General features: G+C 52.1%; 1 protein-coding gene across 1 annotated transcript in view; it reads left to right on the top strand.

The window, feature by feature from the left end:
• The window catches only part of COL22A1 (collagen type XXII alpha 1 chain), a 265238-nt gene that overhangs the window by 21078 nt on the left and 227443 nt on the right, over nt 1-16717 (top strand). The window contains exon 3 of the mRNA XM_060128072.1: nt 4243-4809. Coding sequence (XP_059984055.1) covers nt 4243-4809 — 567 coding nt within the window. The remainder of the gene's footprint in view (nt 1-4242; nt 4810-16717) is intronic.

The following is a 16717-nucleotide window of genomic DNA, read 5'->3' as shown; positions in this document are numbered from 1 at the left end:
TCACAGGGGAGGTGTCAGCTGTCCCCCAGCTGGTGTGTGTCATAATCAGTCGTGCAGCTGGGGCGTGTGCATGTGTGTGTGAGTATGTGTGTGAGAGTGAACACACACCTTTTTCTTTTTTTTAATTGGAGTATAGTTGCTTTGCAATATTGTGTTAGTTTCTGCTGCGCAGCAAAGTGAATCAGCTATACGTATACATATATCCCCTCTTTTTTAGATGTCCTTCCCATTTAGGTCACCACAGAGCACTGAGTAGAGTTCCCTGTGCTATAAAGTAGCTTCTCATTAGTTATCTATTTTATACACAGTAGTGTGTGTATGTCAATGCCAATCTCCCAATTCATCGCATCCCCCCTCTTTCCCCTCTTGGTATCCTTAAGTCTGTTCTCTATACATGTGTCTCTATTTCTGCTTTGCAAATTAGTTGATATGTACCATTTTTCTAGATTCCACATATAAGTGATATTATATGATAGTTGTTTTTCTCTTTCTGACTTCACTCTGTACGACAGTCTCTAGGTCTATCCACGTCTCTGCAAATGGCACTATTTCGTTCCTTTTTATGGCTGAGTAATACTCCATTGTATATATGTACCCCATCTTATTTATCCATTCCTCTGTTGATGGACATTTAGGTTGCTTCAACACACATCTTGTGTCAATCATAGAATGTGTTGAAGGTGTGTCTCTGTTGAGTGCATACAGGGTCTGGGGACAGTGGGCAGGTTAGTGCCCTGCTGTGTTGTCTGGCTCTGTGAGGATGTTGGACCACATCCTGGGGGACGTTGGATGCCCTGGAGTCCAGCCAGAAGAGGCGGCTGGGACAGTGAGTGGACGGGAAGTGGGGAAGTTATTGTAGCAGAGAAGGCCCGGGAGGGAGGGGGTGAGAAGTGACAGGAGGGTTTACCCACCTGTCTGAGGGCCTCCTGGGAGGAGTCACTGTCAGTGGGGGACATGGACAAGGGGTCAGGGACCTGAGCTGGTCTGGTCTGTATCACAGCACCCAGCCCAGAGCCCACGCACTGTGTCCACGGCACACAGCTGGACCAGATCTCAGGGAGAGCGCCTGTCACTATACGGCTGGGTGTAAAATGCTGCCCCCATTTTACAGATGAGGAATTGAGGTAACAGATGCCCACTACTGTATATAAAATAGATAAACAACAAGGACCCACTTATAGCACAGGGAACTATATTCGATATCTTGTAATAATCTATAATGGAAAAGAATTTTAAAAAAGAATATAGATATATACATCTATATGCATAACTGAATCACTTTGCTACACACCTGAAACTAACACAGTATTGTAAATGGACTATACTTCAATTTTGAAAAGTGTTGGGAAAAAAAAAGAGAGGCTCCTATCCCCCTACCTCCATCCCCGTGAGGCTGGGGGACACAAGAAGTGCTGACCAGAGCCAAGCCCTTTATCCGGGGCCTCCCAAGAAGACGAAAAACAAACAACAGACCCCAGAGGCTTCCGTTTCTCCATCGTTTTACAAAGTTCTGCTTTGCCTGAGCCTCACAAATGCCGGCTGTCTAGAAAGACAGTGACGAGTGTGGGCGTCCTGGTTTTCATGGGAGGAATGTGGGGCTTCCTAGGAGCTTTCTGTGTCCCCTGGGATGACCCCACGTGCCCAGGCGATACCCAGGATTATCAAGTTCAGAAGTGGGAAGGCCCAAGGACCTTCTGTCCGTGCCCTCATTTCACAGAGCGGCGGCCCAGGGGAAGCAGTCGCCTGCCGGGTCACAGGGCCCTGGCCTGTGGCAGAGCCGAGGCCAGAAGCCAGGACCCTTCCCACCACATCTCTCTTCATTCTCACCTGCCCAAGACCCAGCCTGTTCCCTGGCCTCCAGGAGAAAGTGGCTCCTTGGCGAGACCTCCTGCACCAATGAACCTTCTGCAGCCTAGAGGATTACAGCCGCAGGGCGGGCCCTCCCCGGCGCGCGGCAGCAATTATTCTGATCAGGCTGGGACATCACTGTCCCAAAGACAAAAGGATGACCTTTTGTGTCAAGAAGAAACACTCCCCAGGAATTATCTCTGAGTCCACACATCTGGGCGGACACACTTCTAAAACTCTAATCCTGTTAGGGGATCCATCCTGCGAAGGCAGGGATTCATTTCAGCGCCTCAGCGGATCGGACCTGGATTTTAAAAACTAGAGGGGAAGGTAGATGTGGAAAATTCAAGGGAGGCACTGGCTCAGGGCAGGATAAGAAGTATTTGTGTGTGTGTGTATAAATACGCCTAGCTTTATTTTTCTGTTTTTTGAACTTAATGCATTGCTTGTAAACACAAAATCCGAAGTACAAAGGAATACCATTCACTCGTGGTTCTGCTTGCCAGAAATAAGCCATGTTTCTTTTTGTAGCTTCTCTCCTGAATACACAGTTGTACACAGAGACACACATGCTTTTCATACCCAACAACAGAGTGGAAAATGTATCCACGTTGGTAAATAAGGGCTCCCGTAGGGCCCGGCCACGGCTGTGGTGGCTTCCTGGCATCCCACTGAATGAGCATAGGAGGAGGAGTATTTACGTAGTTCCCTATGGGTGATCATGGAGGCGGTCTCCAGAATTTTGCTTGGCAGTGCTGCCATGAACTTCCTTATACATCTTGATTTTTTTCCCCTTCCATTTATCTGCTAGTTTGCTTCAGTGAAATCACAGAATCTGGAATTGGTGGATCCAAAGATACCCTCTTCTGTAAAAGGCTTTTAGGACCCTGACAATGGGGTGACAAACCCCATGGCCACTTCTTGAGCCCACAAAGGCACTCTCCTTACGCTCTCACTGGCTACCACGGTCTCTCTGACTTTTGCCAGTTGGACAGTTTAACAAAGTGGGATTCTTTTTCTTTCTTTGGTTTGTTTTTATTTTATTTTCACTAATCAGATGTTTGTGCCAGGTGTTCCCAAAGCCTGATCAGTTGCTGCTGTTGGCATGGCCAAGACTCAGATTCCAGAAAAATCGAGACAAGGGCATTTTGATGGTTCCCCTGTATATTTGTGCAGCACTTTGGAGTTTAGAAGATACTTTTCCTCATATTATCTAACTGTGAAATGGGGACGAACAAGCTCTCTGCACAGGGCTGCCCTGAGGATCAGAAATAAATTATGTAGTGCTGCATTTTGTTTAGTCAAAAGCATCACATAGCTTATATAAAAGTTATATTTGTAAAAATATAAGCATATTTTTATAGAGCACTATAGAGCTTCTAAAATATATGAATGCAGTCTAACGTACGTGATTTCTAATAATGAAATACTTTTAACTGTTTAACTATCTGACAAGAGAGGACTGGCTGAATAAATTATGCTCATCCCTGCAGTGGAATCTCTGCAGCCATAGAAACCGGCATCATCACACTGGAAATGGGCTCCCAGAGCATCGCTGGGTGCGGTAAAACCAGCTGATATATCAGTGCGTCTGGTACAGGCCCACTTCCATCGATAATTATATGGAAATAGCACATAAATAAATACACCGTGGGCTAGCAGGAGTTATCTCGGAGCAGATGGAAATAGGAGCGTTTAAAGATTTTTTGATTGCCTTTTCTGCTTTTTCTGAAATGGGCGTGCATTATTTATAGTAGGTTTGAAAGAGAATGAAGTCACTTTCGAACCAAATTAATGGGAATAAAGAAATGGGTACGGTAGTGTTCCATGATTGTTACTCACTTATATAAATATATATATAAGCTATATATAAAATTATACATATTTATATAACATCCATATATTATATAATTATATATGTATTATTCACTTATATACATACATAATTATATATAATTATGCATATGATATATTTTATATATCATTACATAGTATATTATATATAATTGTATATGTTATTCACTTTTAGAAATATATATAAACTATAATTACATAGTTATATATTAGTATATTTTATATACAATTACATATGGTATCCACTTGTACAAATATACGTATTAGCTATATATATAAATATATATGTTAACTATATCTATAGGCAGCTGAACCTCACAGCAACCTCGGGGAGACTCCCAGTCACGTGACCTTTAGGGACCCAAGGTTGGGGCTTTAAGGCAGCAGCCGAGGCCCCGCTCCCGCCGCCCAGCGCGAGGCCTAGTGGGCGGGGCTTGGAGGCAGGTCTGCGAGACCCGGATGACCACGCCTCCCGCCGCCAAGAACCTTGCCTCTCCTGCGACCCAGCGGCCCCCGTCGCCCTTCTTGTCGCCCCTGCAGGTTGCAAAACTGTCCACTACGACCTGGTCTTCCTCCTGGACGCCTCCTCGAGCGTGGGCAAGGAGAACTTCGAGAAGGTCCGGCAGTGGGTGGCCAACCTGGTGGACACGTTCGAGGTGGGCCTGGACCGCACCCGCGTGGGCGTCGTGCGCTACAGCGACCGGCCGACCACGGCCTTCGAGCTGGGCCGCTTCGGCTCACGGGCCGAGGTCAAGGCGGCGGCGCGGCAGCTGGCCTACCACGGCGGCCACACGCACACGGGCGACGCGCTGCGCTACGTCACGCGGCACAGCTTCGCGCCGCGGGCCGGCGGCCGCCCCGGGGACCGCGCCTTCAAGCAGGTGGCCATCCTGCTGACCGACGGTCGCAGCCAGGACCTGGTGCTGCCCGCCGCCGATGCCGCGCACCGCGCAGGCATCCGCATCTTCGCCGTGGGCGTGGGCGAGGCGCTGCGGGAGGAGCTGGAGGAGATCGCCTCCGAGCCCAGGGCCGCGCACGTCTTCCACGTGTCGGACTTTGACGCCATCGACAAGATCTGGGGCAAGCTGCGGCGCCGCCTGTGCGAGAGTGAGTAGGGACCCGCGCGCGGGGCGGGGCGGGGCGGGGCGGGACCCGGCTGCACCGCAGAGCGGGGCCAGAGGCCACCCGGCCAGCTCAGTAACTGAGAGCTCCCCACCCCCAGTCCGGGCCCATCACCCAGGGTCCTGCCCCGTGGGCCCTGCGTCCAGGGAGGCAGAGGTGGAAAGAAAATTAAAGAGAGCTGGGTCCTGAACCCCGCCCAGTCTGAGATACTCGGAGACTGCTTACGTCTCTTGAGTTGCAGCTTCATGTCTGCAATGGGGACCATCCACTGGCCTCCCAGGGCTGTTAAGTCAGAAAAGGTGCTTGCAGAGGCCTGGCCAGAATATCTGCAGGCAGAGCTGAGAGATGTCGGGTCCTGCGCCTCTCCTGAGGCGTTGCAGTGAGAGGTCATGGTAGAACGGGGGCACAGACCGCCTTTGGGAACTGCCCGAGTCAGTCTGGGCAGGACGTGACATGGTCAGATCTTTGTGCAGAATGGAATGCGGGCAGGACAGCGGAGTCCAAGGAGCCCGCTGCTGGTCCCAGAGGCCAAGGACTCTTGACCTCGTGCCCTCTGACATCACCCGCGGCCTCCGAGTCATTTGCCTGGAATCTTGACTGTGGCTGGGGATGGAGGATGGAGAGGAAGGAGTATGTGGGCAGAGGGGCAGACAACGGGCAGAGATCCAGGGGCCCCTGGGGCTCTGACCTGGACGGCTGACCTCTAGGACCCTAGGGGGTCATTCTGAGGCCAGCCCCCTCTCCAGGATAGGAGGGGTGAAGTGAGTTTCTCTTGTGCCAGCCTTTCTCCAGGTTCAGCCTCTGCCTGCTTCACTGGGGTGATGTTTCCTCCTTGCTGGCTAACTTCCGCCTCCAGGGCCCAGGCAGGGGCAGGGAGCAGAGTGTCAGACGCTGTCTTGCCGACTTCTCTGGGGGACTGCACCCTGGCTGGGGCAGCCCAGAGGGTCGTACCTGAGCAGGGGCAGGGGCCTGGGGCGGTGGAGGAGGGACTGGCAGTGGGAGCAGCTGGCCAGAGAGGCAGGTGCCTTGTCCCAGGGATGGGCCGGGCTTGCAGCTAACTCATATCTGAGACTGGATGCCCTCGGTTTCTTTACCACTTTGTGGCTTTTTCTCTGCTTACTTATTCACAGATACTTACTGGGGGTCTCATGTTTGTGTGGCCTGACTTCTGAGCCTATAGAAAAAGATAAGACACAGCACCTGCCCTCAAGGCTTTCCTAGTCTAGATGGCGGGGAAAAGACACCAAAAAAGGAATGTGATGGGTGGGGTCCTGCTGTGGTTTGGTGGATGGTGACCCTGAGAAGAGGGAGGGCTTCCTGGAGGAGGTGACACTTAGACGGTTTAGAAGACAGAGCGCGAGCTTCAGGATGAGCTGGCCGCACTTGGTCAACGAACTGGAAATGGCCAGAGGAAAGGAGCAGAGTGGAGGATGGTGGCTTTGTGTGATGGTCAAGGCCTAGATAAAGGAGGGCCTTGTGTGCAAGGCGAGGCGTTGGAGGGTTCCGGGCAGGGCGTGACGTGGTCAGATCATTATGCAGAATGGAATGCTGGCAGGACAGCAAGCAAAAGGGAGCCCCTTCACAAGGCTGCTGGGGAAATTCAGAGCATGGTGCTGGGGTGGGTGACACGTTGACGCCAAGGCCCATTTTACAGATGAGGAAATTGGTGCCCAGAGTGCTGAGAGACAGTCGCCTAGTCTACAGTGTGCGATTCATGGGCCATAGGCTTCCTCAGTGACTTCATTTGACCCTCATTACAACCTTCTAAGGTACAGATGCTCTTCTTTTTGCTGCTGAGGGCATTTAGAATGCTGAGATCATGGGCTTCTGGGCCCTCCGCAGTAGGCCGGAGAGGTGGTGGGGCCGCACTGGGGAAGAAGAGAAAGGCAGAAGGAACAGCCCGGGCAGGGCCAGGCGAAGGCTTGATCTAGGTGCATATGCTCAAGAAGTCCGGGCTGACAAGAGCCAGACGCTAGGTCACGGGCCTAGCCAAGGGGCAGACATCCAACGTGGTGGCTCAGCACCCAGCTGCCATCCCAGAGCCTTGATCCAGGGACCTAGGAAGCAAGGCTGCTTCTAGACCCTACCCTCTGGCATTTCGTCATCCTGCCAGCCTGGGTTCAAACTGGTTCTGCATCTTGGCAGAGCAGAATGTAGATTTTGAAGAACTTCTGTGCCCAGGGGATGGTTTTGGGACTGCTTCTGACAACCCTGGAGAGGGCAGGCCGCTGAGTCACGTTGCCCGGTGAATACAACGGCGGGGCTGGGCACAGAACCCGGGCCTTCGGCCTCCGCATGCTGGCCTCATCCCCCTGTGCCCCCAGAACACAGATTTCAGCACCACTGACCGTGGGCCTGAGTCAGGGACGATGATCACAGGTAACAGAAAACCCCACTCTAACTTGCTTAAAGAGTAGAGCAGGTCGACATCACACAGGATGAAGAGACCAGAGGCCAGGCAGCCTCGAGCGGTGAGGCCAGGCCCTCTCACTCTCCCTGTTCCCAGGCTCTTCTTTCTCGGTGTTAACTCTGATCTTGGCTGATGTGTGTGTCGGGGTCCCGGCAGTGACCAGTGTTGACTGAAGAGATGCTGATGGGGGTTCTCTTTAGGGAAGATTGAGGTCACCGAGGGACGCCGAGGCACTGGGAATCAGTAGCAGGAGAAGCCAGCTGGCAGCAGGGATGGAAATGATGCTGGGGCCCGTGGGTGGGGAGGGTCTGCCCGTCATGAGCTGTAGTCGCCTCACCTCAGGGAGGAACATGGCTGCCCACTCAACCATGACCCAGAGGGAGCGGGAAAGGAGCCCCTGCCTCACTCCCTGCCCGCTTGGCTGGCATTTCCCGTTGGCCTGACCTCATCCGACACCAGAGGGGCCGGGTGATACGGTGACAGGGGCCAGCCTCCCGGGCTCAGAGCAAGACAGAGAAGGAGAGCAGGGGTGTGGGAGGGAAAAGGAGCTGCCAGCACAAGACAGCTCTGAGTGACCTCAGAGTCGCGAGAGTCCTTGGACCAGGAGAGGAGAGGGTGACCCACAGGCCCGGGTTCAGTCTGACTGGACGCCTGTAGGCCCTACGACTGTTCCCAGCCCATCGCTGTGGCCTCCGAGTGGAAACAGGCTGACTATCTGGGGCCTAAACCACAGGACCCTGCTTGACGCTGGGGAGTGGAGTTAATTACCACCTCTCCTCCCTCAAGGAAAGGGGACTGACCCAGGCAGAAACACCAGGGGCTGTACCCACGGGGCAAGGGCTGCAAGACCCAGCACACCACACATCCACCGGGATAACATTAGGAGAAACCACCATCCTCTCTAGACAGGCTTCTCCGAATGCCTGAATAGATGGGAGATTCGAGTTATTCTTAGTCATCTGAAGGGAATCCGTTTTGTAAATACAGCTGTAGGCTGAGAGGGTCTGCTCTGTTCTGGGGACAGACGAAGCAACATCTCTGCACAATTGCTTCAATTAGAAACAAAGCAAAACAAATAACAGCGCGAACAGTAGCATAGTGGAAAGCACGTAGTAGATTAAATCGAGGAGCAGCACAGCATCCAAACAGCTAGCAGTCTTTTGGCCCAGGGAGGGCACCTATGGGTGACTTCACAGCCTGAATCAGAGCCGTTCTGACAGGGGCTTCACACTCAGGATCTGGGAAATCGTAGACTAACAATGTGGGGTTTTGGTGTTGTGATCAGTCCACCCAACCCCCTTGTTCGTTCATTCAACAGCCATAGTGTGTTCACGCTAATCCGTTCATTCATCCAACTTCAACCCAACCACGTGTTGTAAGCATTGGTTCAGTTCAGTCCATCCATCCATCCATTCGTTCGTTCACTCGTTCATTCAGCAGTCGCACACTGAGTGAGTCCTCTGCTGGGCACACGCCAGGTGCCCAGGATGCGTGATGGATCTGGTCTTCTTTTTCCTTGAGAAGCTTTTATCTCCTGGAGGCAGCAGGGAAGTGACAGATTATTATACCGTAGACTGTGCACACTGCTTACCACCTGCCACTGGAAATTTCTGTTAGTTTATCTGCCTAGGAGCTGCCTTCACATATGAGAATATAAGTTTCATGAGGGAAAGTCTGTTTCTTGTGGTACCAGCACCTGGAACAGAGCCTGCTATGTAGGAGGAGCTGCCTAAATATTGTTTAAAAGAAATCGAGAGCAGCGGCCCGGAGTTAGCTCTGTGCTCCCTGCTGCACTTGTGGCGCTGTGCACATCAGAAGCACTCACGCAATGATCTACCGCCTCCCAAATGCCAAGAATATTCAGCAAATCTGAACTCAGAGCCAGCAGTAACTGAGTATTTCACTTGTGCGTATTTTGGTTATCAGAGACAAACAGTTGGATTTTTTTTCCCCCTTTAAAAACAAAACCTTGAGCTTCCCTGGTGGCGCAGTGGTTGAGAGTCCGCCTGCCGATGCAGGGGACGCGGGTTCGTGCCCCGGTCCGTGGAGATCCCACATGCCGCGGAGCGGCTGGGCCAGTGAGCCATGGCCGCTGATCCTGCGCGTCCGGAGCCTGTGCTCCGCAACGGGAGAGGCCACAGCAGTGAGAGGCCCGCATACCGCAAAAAACAAACAAAAAAACCCTTTATTTTATTTTTTTAAACATCTTTATTGGAATATAATTGCTTTACAATGGTGTGTTAGTTTCTGCTTTATAAGAAAGTGTATCAGCTATACATATACATATATCCCCATATCCCCTCCCTCTTGCGTCTCCCTCCCACCCTCCCTATCCCACCCCTCTAGGTGGTCACAGAGCACCGAGCTGCTCTCCCTGGGCTATGCGGCTGCTTCCCACTAGCTATCTGTTTTATATTTGGTAGTGTATATATGTCCATGCCACTCTCTCACTTCATCCCAGCTTACCCTTCCCCCTCTCTGTGTCCTCAAGTCCATTCTCTGCGTCTGCGTCTTTATTCCTGTCCTGCAGTGGTTCTTCAGAACCTTTTTTTTTTTTGATTCCATATATATGTGTTAGCATATGGTATTTGTTTTTCTCTTTCTGACTTACTTCACTCTGTATGACAGACTCTAGGTCCATCCACCTCACTAAATAACTCGATTTCATTTCTTTTTATGGCTGAGTAATATTCCATTGTATATATGTGCCACATCTTCTTTATCCATTCATCCGATGATGGACGCTTAGGTTGCTTCCGTGTCCTGGCTATTGTAAATAGAGCTGCAGTGAACATTGTGGTACATGGCTCTTTTTGAATTATGGTTTTCTCAGGGTATATGCCCAGTAGTGGGATTGCTGGGTCATATGGTAGTTCTATTTTTAGTTTCTTAAGGAACCTCCATACTGTTCTCCATAGTGGCTGTATCAATCTACATTCCCACCAACAGGGCAAGAGGGTTCCCTTTTCGCCACACTCTCTCCAGCATTTATCATTTGTAGATTTTTTGATGATGGCCATTCTGACTGGTGTGAGGTGATACCTCATTGTGGTTTTGATTTGCATTTCTCTAATGATTGGTGATGTTGAGCATCCTTTCATGTGTTTGTTTGCAGTCGGTACATCTTCTTTGGAGAGTCTGTTTGGATTTTGAAGGCTGGTGAGGGTCTGGAGGAGGCAGGCTGGGATGGGCTGAATCTTCCGATGACAGGACAGATGCAGAGGAAGAGGACCCTGACCCGACTCCCTGGGCTGTGAACAGCACTGAGAGAGTCTGCTGTTCTCTGAGCACCAAACGTTTTGAAGGCTGATGAGGGTCTTTGCATTACACTCTCACTCTGTCCCCACCCAGCCCGGTTGGCAGGGCCGGGGGCTGGGTGTCCCTGCTGACGTTTTGCACGTGGGGAAGCCACCAGTGCTCTAGACCCATGCTGGCCATCACACGTGGGCACTGACCAATCTGGGGCTGGTCTGAACTGAGAAGTGCTGTGAGTGACATACACGCCAGATTTTGAGGGCGTGGCATGAAAAAGAAAGCATCTCATGCATATTTTTTATATATATTGATACATATTTTAATGATAATGTTTTGGAAATTTAGGGTTTATACAATATATTCCTAAAATCAACCTCACCTGGTTCTTTTTACTTTTTAAAAATTGCGGCTTCTAGCGTATCTAACTTTATGTGTGAGGCTTACCTGTGAGGCTCTTCTCCACCTCTGCTTCCTCCTCCTTTGCCTTTGTTCTTCTTCTGTGATGCTGGGGCTGCAGACGGAGAACAGAAGTCTGATCACTTCTAGAGCCCATGCTTTCCAGGCAGCCTGGCTACAGAAGGGAGGAGGGGCAGTTCTGGGGGACAGAGGGGAAGCTGAGTCCCAGGTCAGTGCACAGGAAGTGAGGGGCCAGTGCGGCGGCCCCGCTCCTAAGGCAGCACAGGCTGGGGTCTGGAGGCAGTGGCTGGTCTGGCCTGGAAGCCCAGCTGGGAGTGACCGTGTGAGCAGAGGAGGGGTGACGTGGGGACAGGACCAGGCCTGGGATGGGGCAGCGCTTCTTCAGGGTGGCCATTGCAGAAGCTTCTCTTTGTCCAGATTGCTGCTGGACCAGCCGTGGGCCTGACCTGTCCTTGTTCTCGGCCTCAGGGTGCCGTCGTTCACCACTGCTTAGAGCAGAGTTCCTGGGCACGTCCTGCTTCCTAAGTCATAGCTGCACATAGGATGCCTTAGTGCTGCCAGGTGATTCTTCTCTAACACATGTATGGCTTGCCCTGTGTGTCCATCGGTTCTCAGAATCGATAGGCACAACACTTACGTTGGCGTTCAGATCTTAGCCACTCCTGATTGGTCGGTGACGTGGCTGGCTAGGCTCTCTCCCCGAGGAGGCCCCGCTGGCAGGGAGCAGAACCGGGTGTTCCACCCCATTCTGTTTGACCGCAGGGCCCGAGTTCTTCCTGGTCACTGTGGATGTTTAGGAAGCATCTTTAAATCCACCATGGCATTGAAGCCTCTCCCCAGCCCCCTAAGTCAGTTCCTGCTTTTTCCTCTTCTGTTGCTGATGGCACTGAGGGGCTGAGGGGCTTATCCGGGATCACAGGCAGCCAGGCTCTCAACTCTTCACACAGCTCAGAACCTGCTGCCTGCGAGTCTGAGTTTTTTCACGCTATCCTTCCGTAATCCTATTGGATGCCTAATTACTGAACCCTCCCAGTGCCTGGCCCAGGCCTGGCTCACGCCCGGTGACCAGTGGCTGTTTGTTGAAATGATAAATGAAGCTCACTGTACTTGAAGAAATCGTCATCCCTGTTCCGCAAATGAAAGATTCTGCGCACACCTAGGAGGGGAGCAGCGACAGCAGCGGCGGCCACCACGCGCGGCCGTGTTGTTAGAGATGCAGCTTCTAGCGTCGCCACTGCCACGGCCTCACCCAGTGGCCTCCCCTGAGATCTGCTCCGGCCCGTGGCTCACTGTCCCCCGGCCTTGGGCTCCTCCAGGGAAGCGCCTCCGTGTCACGGCATCAGTTCCTGCCCCTCTGTGACCTGATGAGGTTCCCAGGGGACTGGACCTCAGCCCGGCTTCCCGCAGAGCCTGGGGCGGAGGCGCAGCCCCGGAGCCTCGTCTGTAATTAAGAGCTTTTTCTACCCCAGGCTCAGTCGTGGCCACGAAGCAGCCTTTATATAGCTGATGATGTGGCACTTGGTGAGCTTGTGGCAACGCCAGCGGCCGCAGCTGGGGGAGCCTCTGCCTGCTTCTATTTTGGGGACACTGTTTGGTGGCCCTGACTCCCCTCCCCCTGCCCCTTAGCCCTTGCGTGTTAGTGTGGACGAGGGCACAGAAGCGGCCCCTTGTGCCTCTCTGGTTCATGACACAAAGCCTCCCTCTCTCTCTCTGTGTTGTGTGTCCATGTGCTGTTCCAGTGAGTTTTGTCTACTGGATGCAATACTTTCCATGACGACACACACACACACACACAGAGAGGGAGAGGGAGAGAGAGAGGGAGAGAGAGAGAGAGAGAGAGAGAGAGGGAGAGAGAGAGGGAGAGAGAGAGAGAGGGAGAGGGAGAGAGAGAGAGAGAGAGAGAGAGAGAGGGAGAGGGAGAGAGAGAGGGAGAGAAGCTTGTTTGGTGTGAGGCGGGGATGGATTTTATGGTTCTCCTGCAGTTCACACTGGAAAAACGTCGGCATCTCTACCCCAGCCGCGCATTTTGAGAGTGCGTGACTCTGCGTGTGTCCCCCGCCACTCCGAGGAGAGTCTCAGCTTCCTGTACTGGTTAGACCCGCTCACAGATTCAGCCGCTGTGATCCTAAGTGAGGTCAGTCTGGGGGCGGGTGCTGAGATTCCATGAGAGGCTCTTTCTTGCTTTGACCGTGGCTGTCACAGACCACTGCACCTTCAGATGAGGGAATCGTTAGGTTCACTTGAAAATTTGTTCTATGCTCTTTTCTTCTTGTAGCAGAAAACAGTTGGAGTAAATAACGCAATTTATTTGTGTCACTGGGACCAGGCTAGATAGACCATGCAGGACACCAGCTCACAGCGGTGCCGGTCTCAGGGGTCTCTACTGCACCGTTGGGTTCTTTCTTCAGCACAGATTGTTTGTTCCCCCCTTATCTCCCAGACATTGTTGTGAGGCAAGGGGATCACGATGGTGAACGATTCATGCGATCCTGCTTTTAGGGCAATACTTTCCAGAAAGGAAGGGAGATGGAGAAAAAACAAAATCGAGTAAGCGGGAAGGTGATTTCATAGCGTGGTAAGTGCTTTGAAGGGAGTAAAGCAGGGCCGTGTGACAAAGGGTCTGAGGCGGGAGGGTTAGGAAGGCCTGAGCTGATCCAGGAAAAGATCCACGGGCCCAGAGTTCCAGGGAGAGGCAAGTGCCAAAGCCAAGGGCCTGCAGGAGGTGTGGTCCTGATGCTGGAGGAGCAGATGCTGGGGGCCAGGCTGGGGGCAGGGGCAGTCACAGTGCCCACGAGGAGAGCGTTACCACTGCCACTGTTGGGGGCAGATGTCGAGGCTTAGCTCTGCAGCTCAGCTCTCCCAAGTCCACCTGCCAGGAGGAGGCCAGGAATCAGACAGAAGCAGAGCGCACCTCAACCCCCTGGAGTAGTCTGTCCCCTCGACGGCCTAGAGATGGCACCCACGGGGAGCCTGGGGCTGGCTGTCGGCATGTCTGGGTGGCGTGTCCAGCCTGGGAGTTTCTTTGGGTCCATCTCCCTTAGGACCTGAGTCTCGTAGTCATCAGAGAGGGGACAGCCCTGCTGGTGGCCTTGTCCCCAGTGACCAAGTCTTCCTGTCCCCACCCCTGTCTCCATCCCCACATCCCTCTGCATGGCCTGGAGACTCAGAGATAAACTCAGCACATGCATACGTGCGTGCGTGCCTATGCACATATGCCACACACACACACGCACACACACCCCACAAATCGTACATACCCTCTCTCTCTCTCTCTCTCACACACACACACACACACACACACACACACACACACACACCCGTATCTGGGAGCGCATGTTCCCACGAGGCGACCCGCCCAGCTCGTCCTCTGGCTGGGCCTGAAGCCCGGGCAGAATGAGCGGCCGCCTCCGCTGTGGGTTTGGAGCTGCCGCGCGGATGCCTGTGGCCTGGCTCTCAGGGCCACACCAGCCTCGGGCAGCACGGCTGGGGCCCCGCCCTTGGCCCAAAGGTCACTGGGAGCGCCTCCCGGGTAAACTTGTCATGACTGAGGTCACCCCCTGGAAATAATCATCGGGTTACTTAATTCTGATTATGTGCTGGGGAATTTTATTAGAAAATTACTGAAATTGAGGGAAAACTAAAAACCACCCGTCGTTAATTTTTCATGTGTACATCAAGGAAGAAGACATAGTCTCCCAGCTCTGCCCAGCCAGGCCCAAGCCTGACGAGGCCCCTGCCGGACTCCTTTCTCTGCTACATCTGCGTGACCCCCTGTAAAAACCCAGCTCTTCTGCCTCAGCCTCTGCTGATCCAGGGGGTGCGGCTCATCTCGTCCACACTTTCTAACCCGTGTGTCCCGCTCCACGTGAGGAGCAGGTACCCTCGCGTCCTGAGTTCTCCCCAGCCTGCCCGTCACTCTCTCTGCTTCTGGGTTCTGGTTTCTCGTGGCGGCAGCACTTTTAGTACTGAGCTCCGTGTGGATTTGTCCTGACAGGTAGATTCCCAGAGGAGGTTGGCACGTGCACCGTGATTCCCACAGTGCAGCCCGTGGGCTGGCGGCGGAGGCCGTGGCGCGTGCTGGTTCAGCCCCAGCGCCTGGAGCAGCCCAGCCCTGCCTCTTCACCCTGGGTGAAGCCTCAGGCCAGTTCCCTAACCTCCTTCTGCCGTTGCATGTTCATTGGTACAAAGAGGATGATGGTGACATTTCCACCTTGTAGAGTGTTGTGAAGATCTAAGGGTTGAGACGTGGAAAATGCTTAGCACAGTGGTGGCCCTGAGCACACGCTCTACAGCTGTCTGCTCTTACCATGTTCCTTTGTGGGTGTGTATGATTTTTATGTATGTCTATATTTTCATTTGTCTCTATCTGTATGTGTATATGTGTATGTATATATTACTTTTCAGAAAGGTGACAGAGTTCATACGCTTCACTTAAGGCAGTATTTCTCGACCTCCTTTTGAGGGAACCTATACAGTAAGTCTCCTGCATACAAACAGGTTCTGTTCCGAGAGCGCGTTCGTAAGTCCAGTTTGTTCGTTAAGTCCAACAAAGTTAGGCTAGGTACCCAACTAACACGATCGGCTATACAGTACTGTACTGTAATAGGTTTATAATACTTTTCACACAAATAATACATAAAAACAAACAAACACAAAAGATAAAACATTGTTCATCTTACAGTACAGTACCTGGAAAAGTACAGGAGTATAGTACAACAGCTGGCATCCAGGGGCTGGCATCATCTGGTGAACAGGCCAGAAGAGTCACTGACTGGAGGAGGGAGAGGGGGTGGGAGGTGGTAGAGCTGAAGGACCGTCAGCGATAGGAGGCGGAGGGCGAGCTGCCATTTCACTCACGCCTGACGCTGACGGCACAGGCTCTGGCTCCTTGCTGGAACCAGATGCGCGTTTGCATCTTTGAAAGTTCGCAACTTGAAGGTTTACTGTAGGGGACTTGCTGTATACGTGTCTTTTTTCCTCTAATTGCCTCCTTCTCCGGACTTGTAATACCACACCTAACTGTCGATCTGTTTATGCTGTTGGGTAAGGTTGGACTTTGGAGAGCCGCAGACCGTTGAAATCGCTAAGGTTTTTTTTTACCCTCTCCCTCAAAGCCAGTTTTACCTCCTTGGAGGCAATATTACCCCCTTTGAGAATGCATAATTTCGGGCGTGTGAAAGGATTACAGGATGAGAATTCAGGGAAGGCCTGAGTTCATATCCTGCCCTCCGTCCCTTGGGAGCTGCGATGATGCAGCATCAGGGTTCAGCAGATGGACTGAGGTCTAAAAGCCCCAGTTAAATACAGCTTTCTCTATTTGAGAGATTACTGTTTTAAGCTTCAGTTTTCCCTGTAAATGAAGCTAGTAATATGACTACCTGATTTCTAGAGCCAAGAGAACACACACATAAAAGGCTCCCTTTGTAGCCTGGCACAGAGTTAGTGCCCATCATAATTCAGGCACTGCACTGCCAGGACCACTGATCTGTGGCACAGGGACTGGATGGAATCCCAGCTCTGCCATCTGCCAGCTGGGGGTCCCTGGGCTGGAGTGTGCACCTGTCTGAGCCTTGGTCTCCTTATCTGTAAAATTGTGGTATTTACCAATCAGGTGAATAATTTACTGTGGTTCTTACTGTTTTTATTGTGCTATTATTATCATACTTAATATTTTTATGGCAAGTCTGTATAAAAACTGTCAAAAACCAAAGCTCCCAGACATGACATGACTGGATCTGAGCTCCCTGTCACAGGAGGGAATCAAGCAGAGTCTAGAAGTTCATCTGCTGTGAGTTCTGTAAAGAGAACTGG

Source organism: Lagenorhynchus albirostris, chromosome 17, assembly GCF_949774975.1.
Source record: "Lagenorhynchus albirostris chromosome 17, mLagAlb1.1, whole genome shotgun sequence".
Taxonomy (NCBI): domain Eukaryota; kingdom Metazoa; phylum Chordata; class Mammalia; order Artiodactyla; family Delphinidae; genus Lagenorhynchus; species Lagenorhynchus albirostris.
Note: the sequence above shows the minus strand (reverse complement) of the source record. Positions and strands in the feature narration are given on the sequence as shown.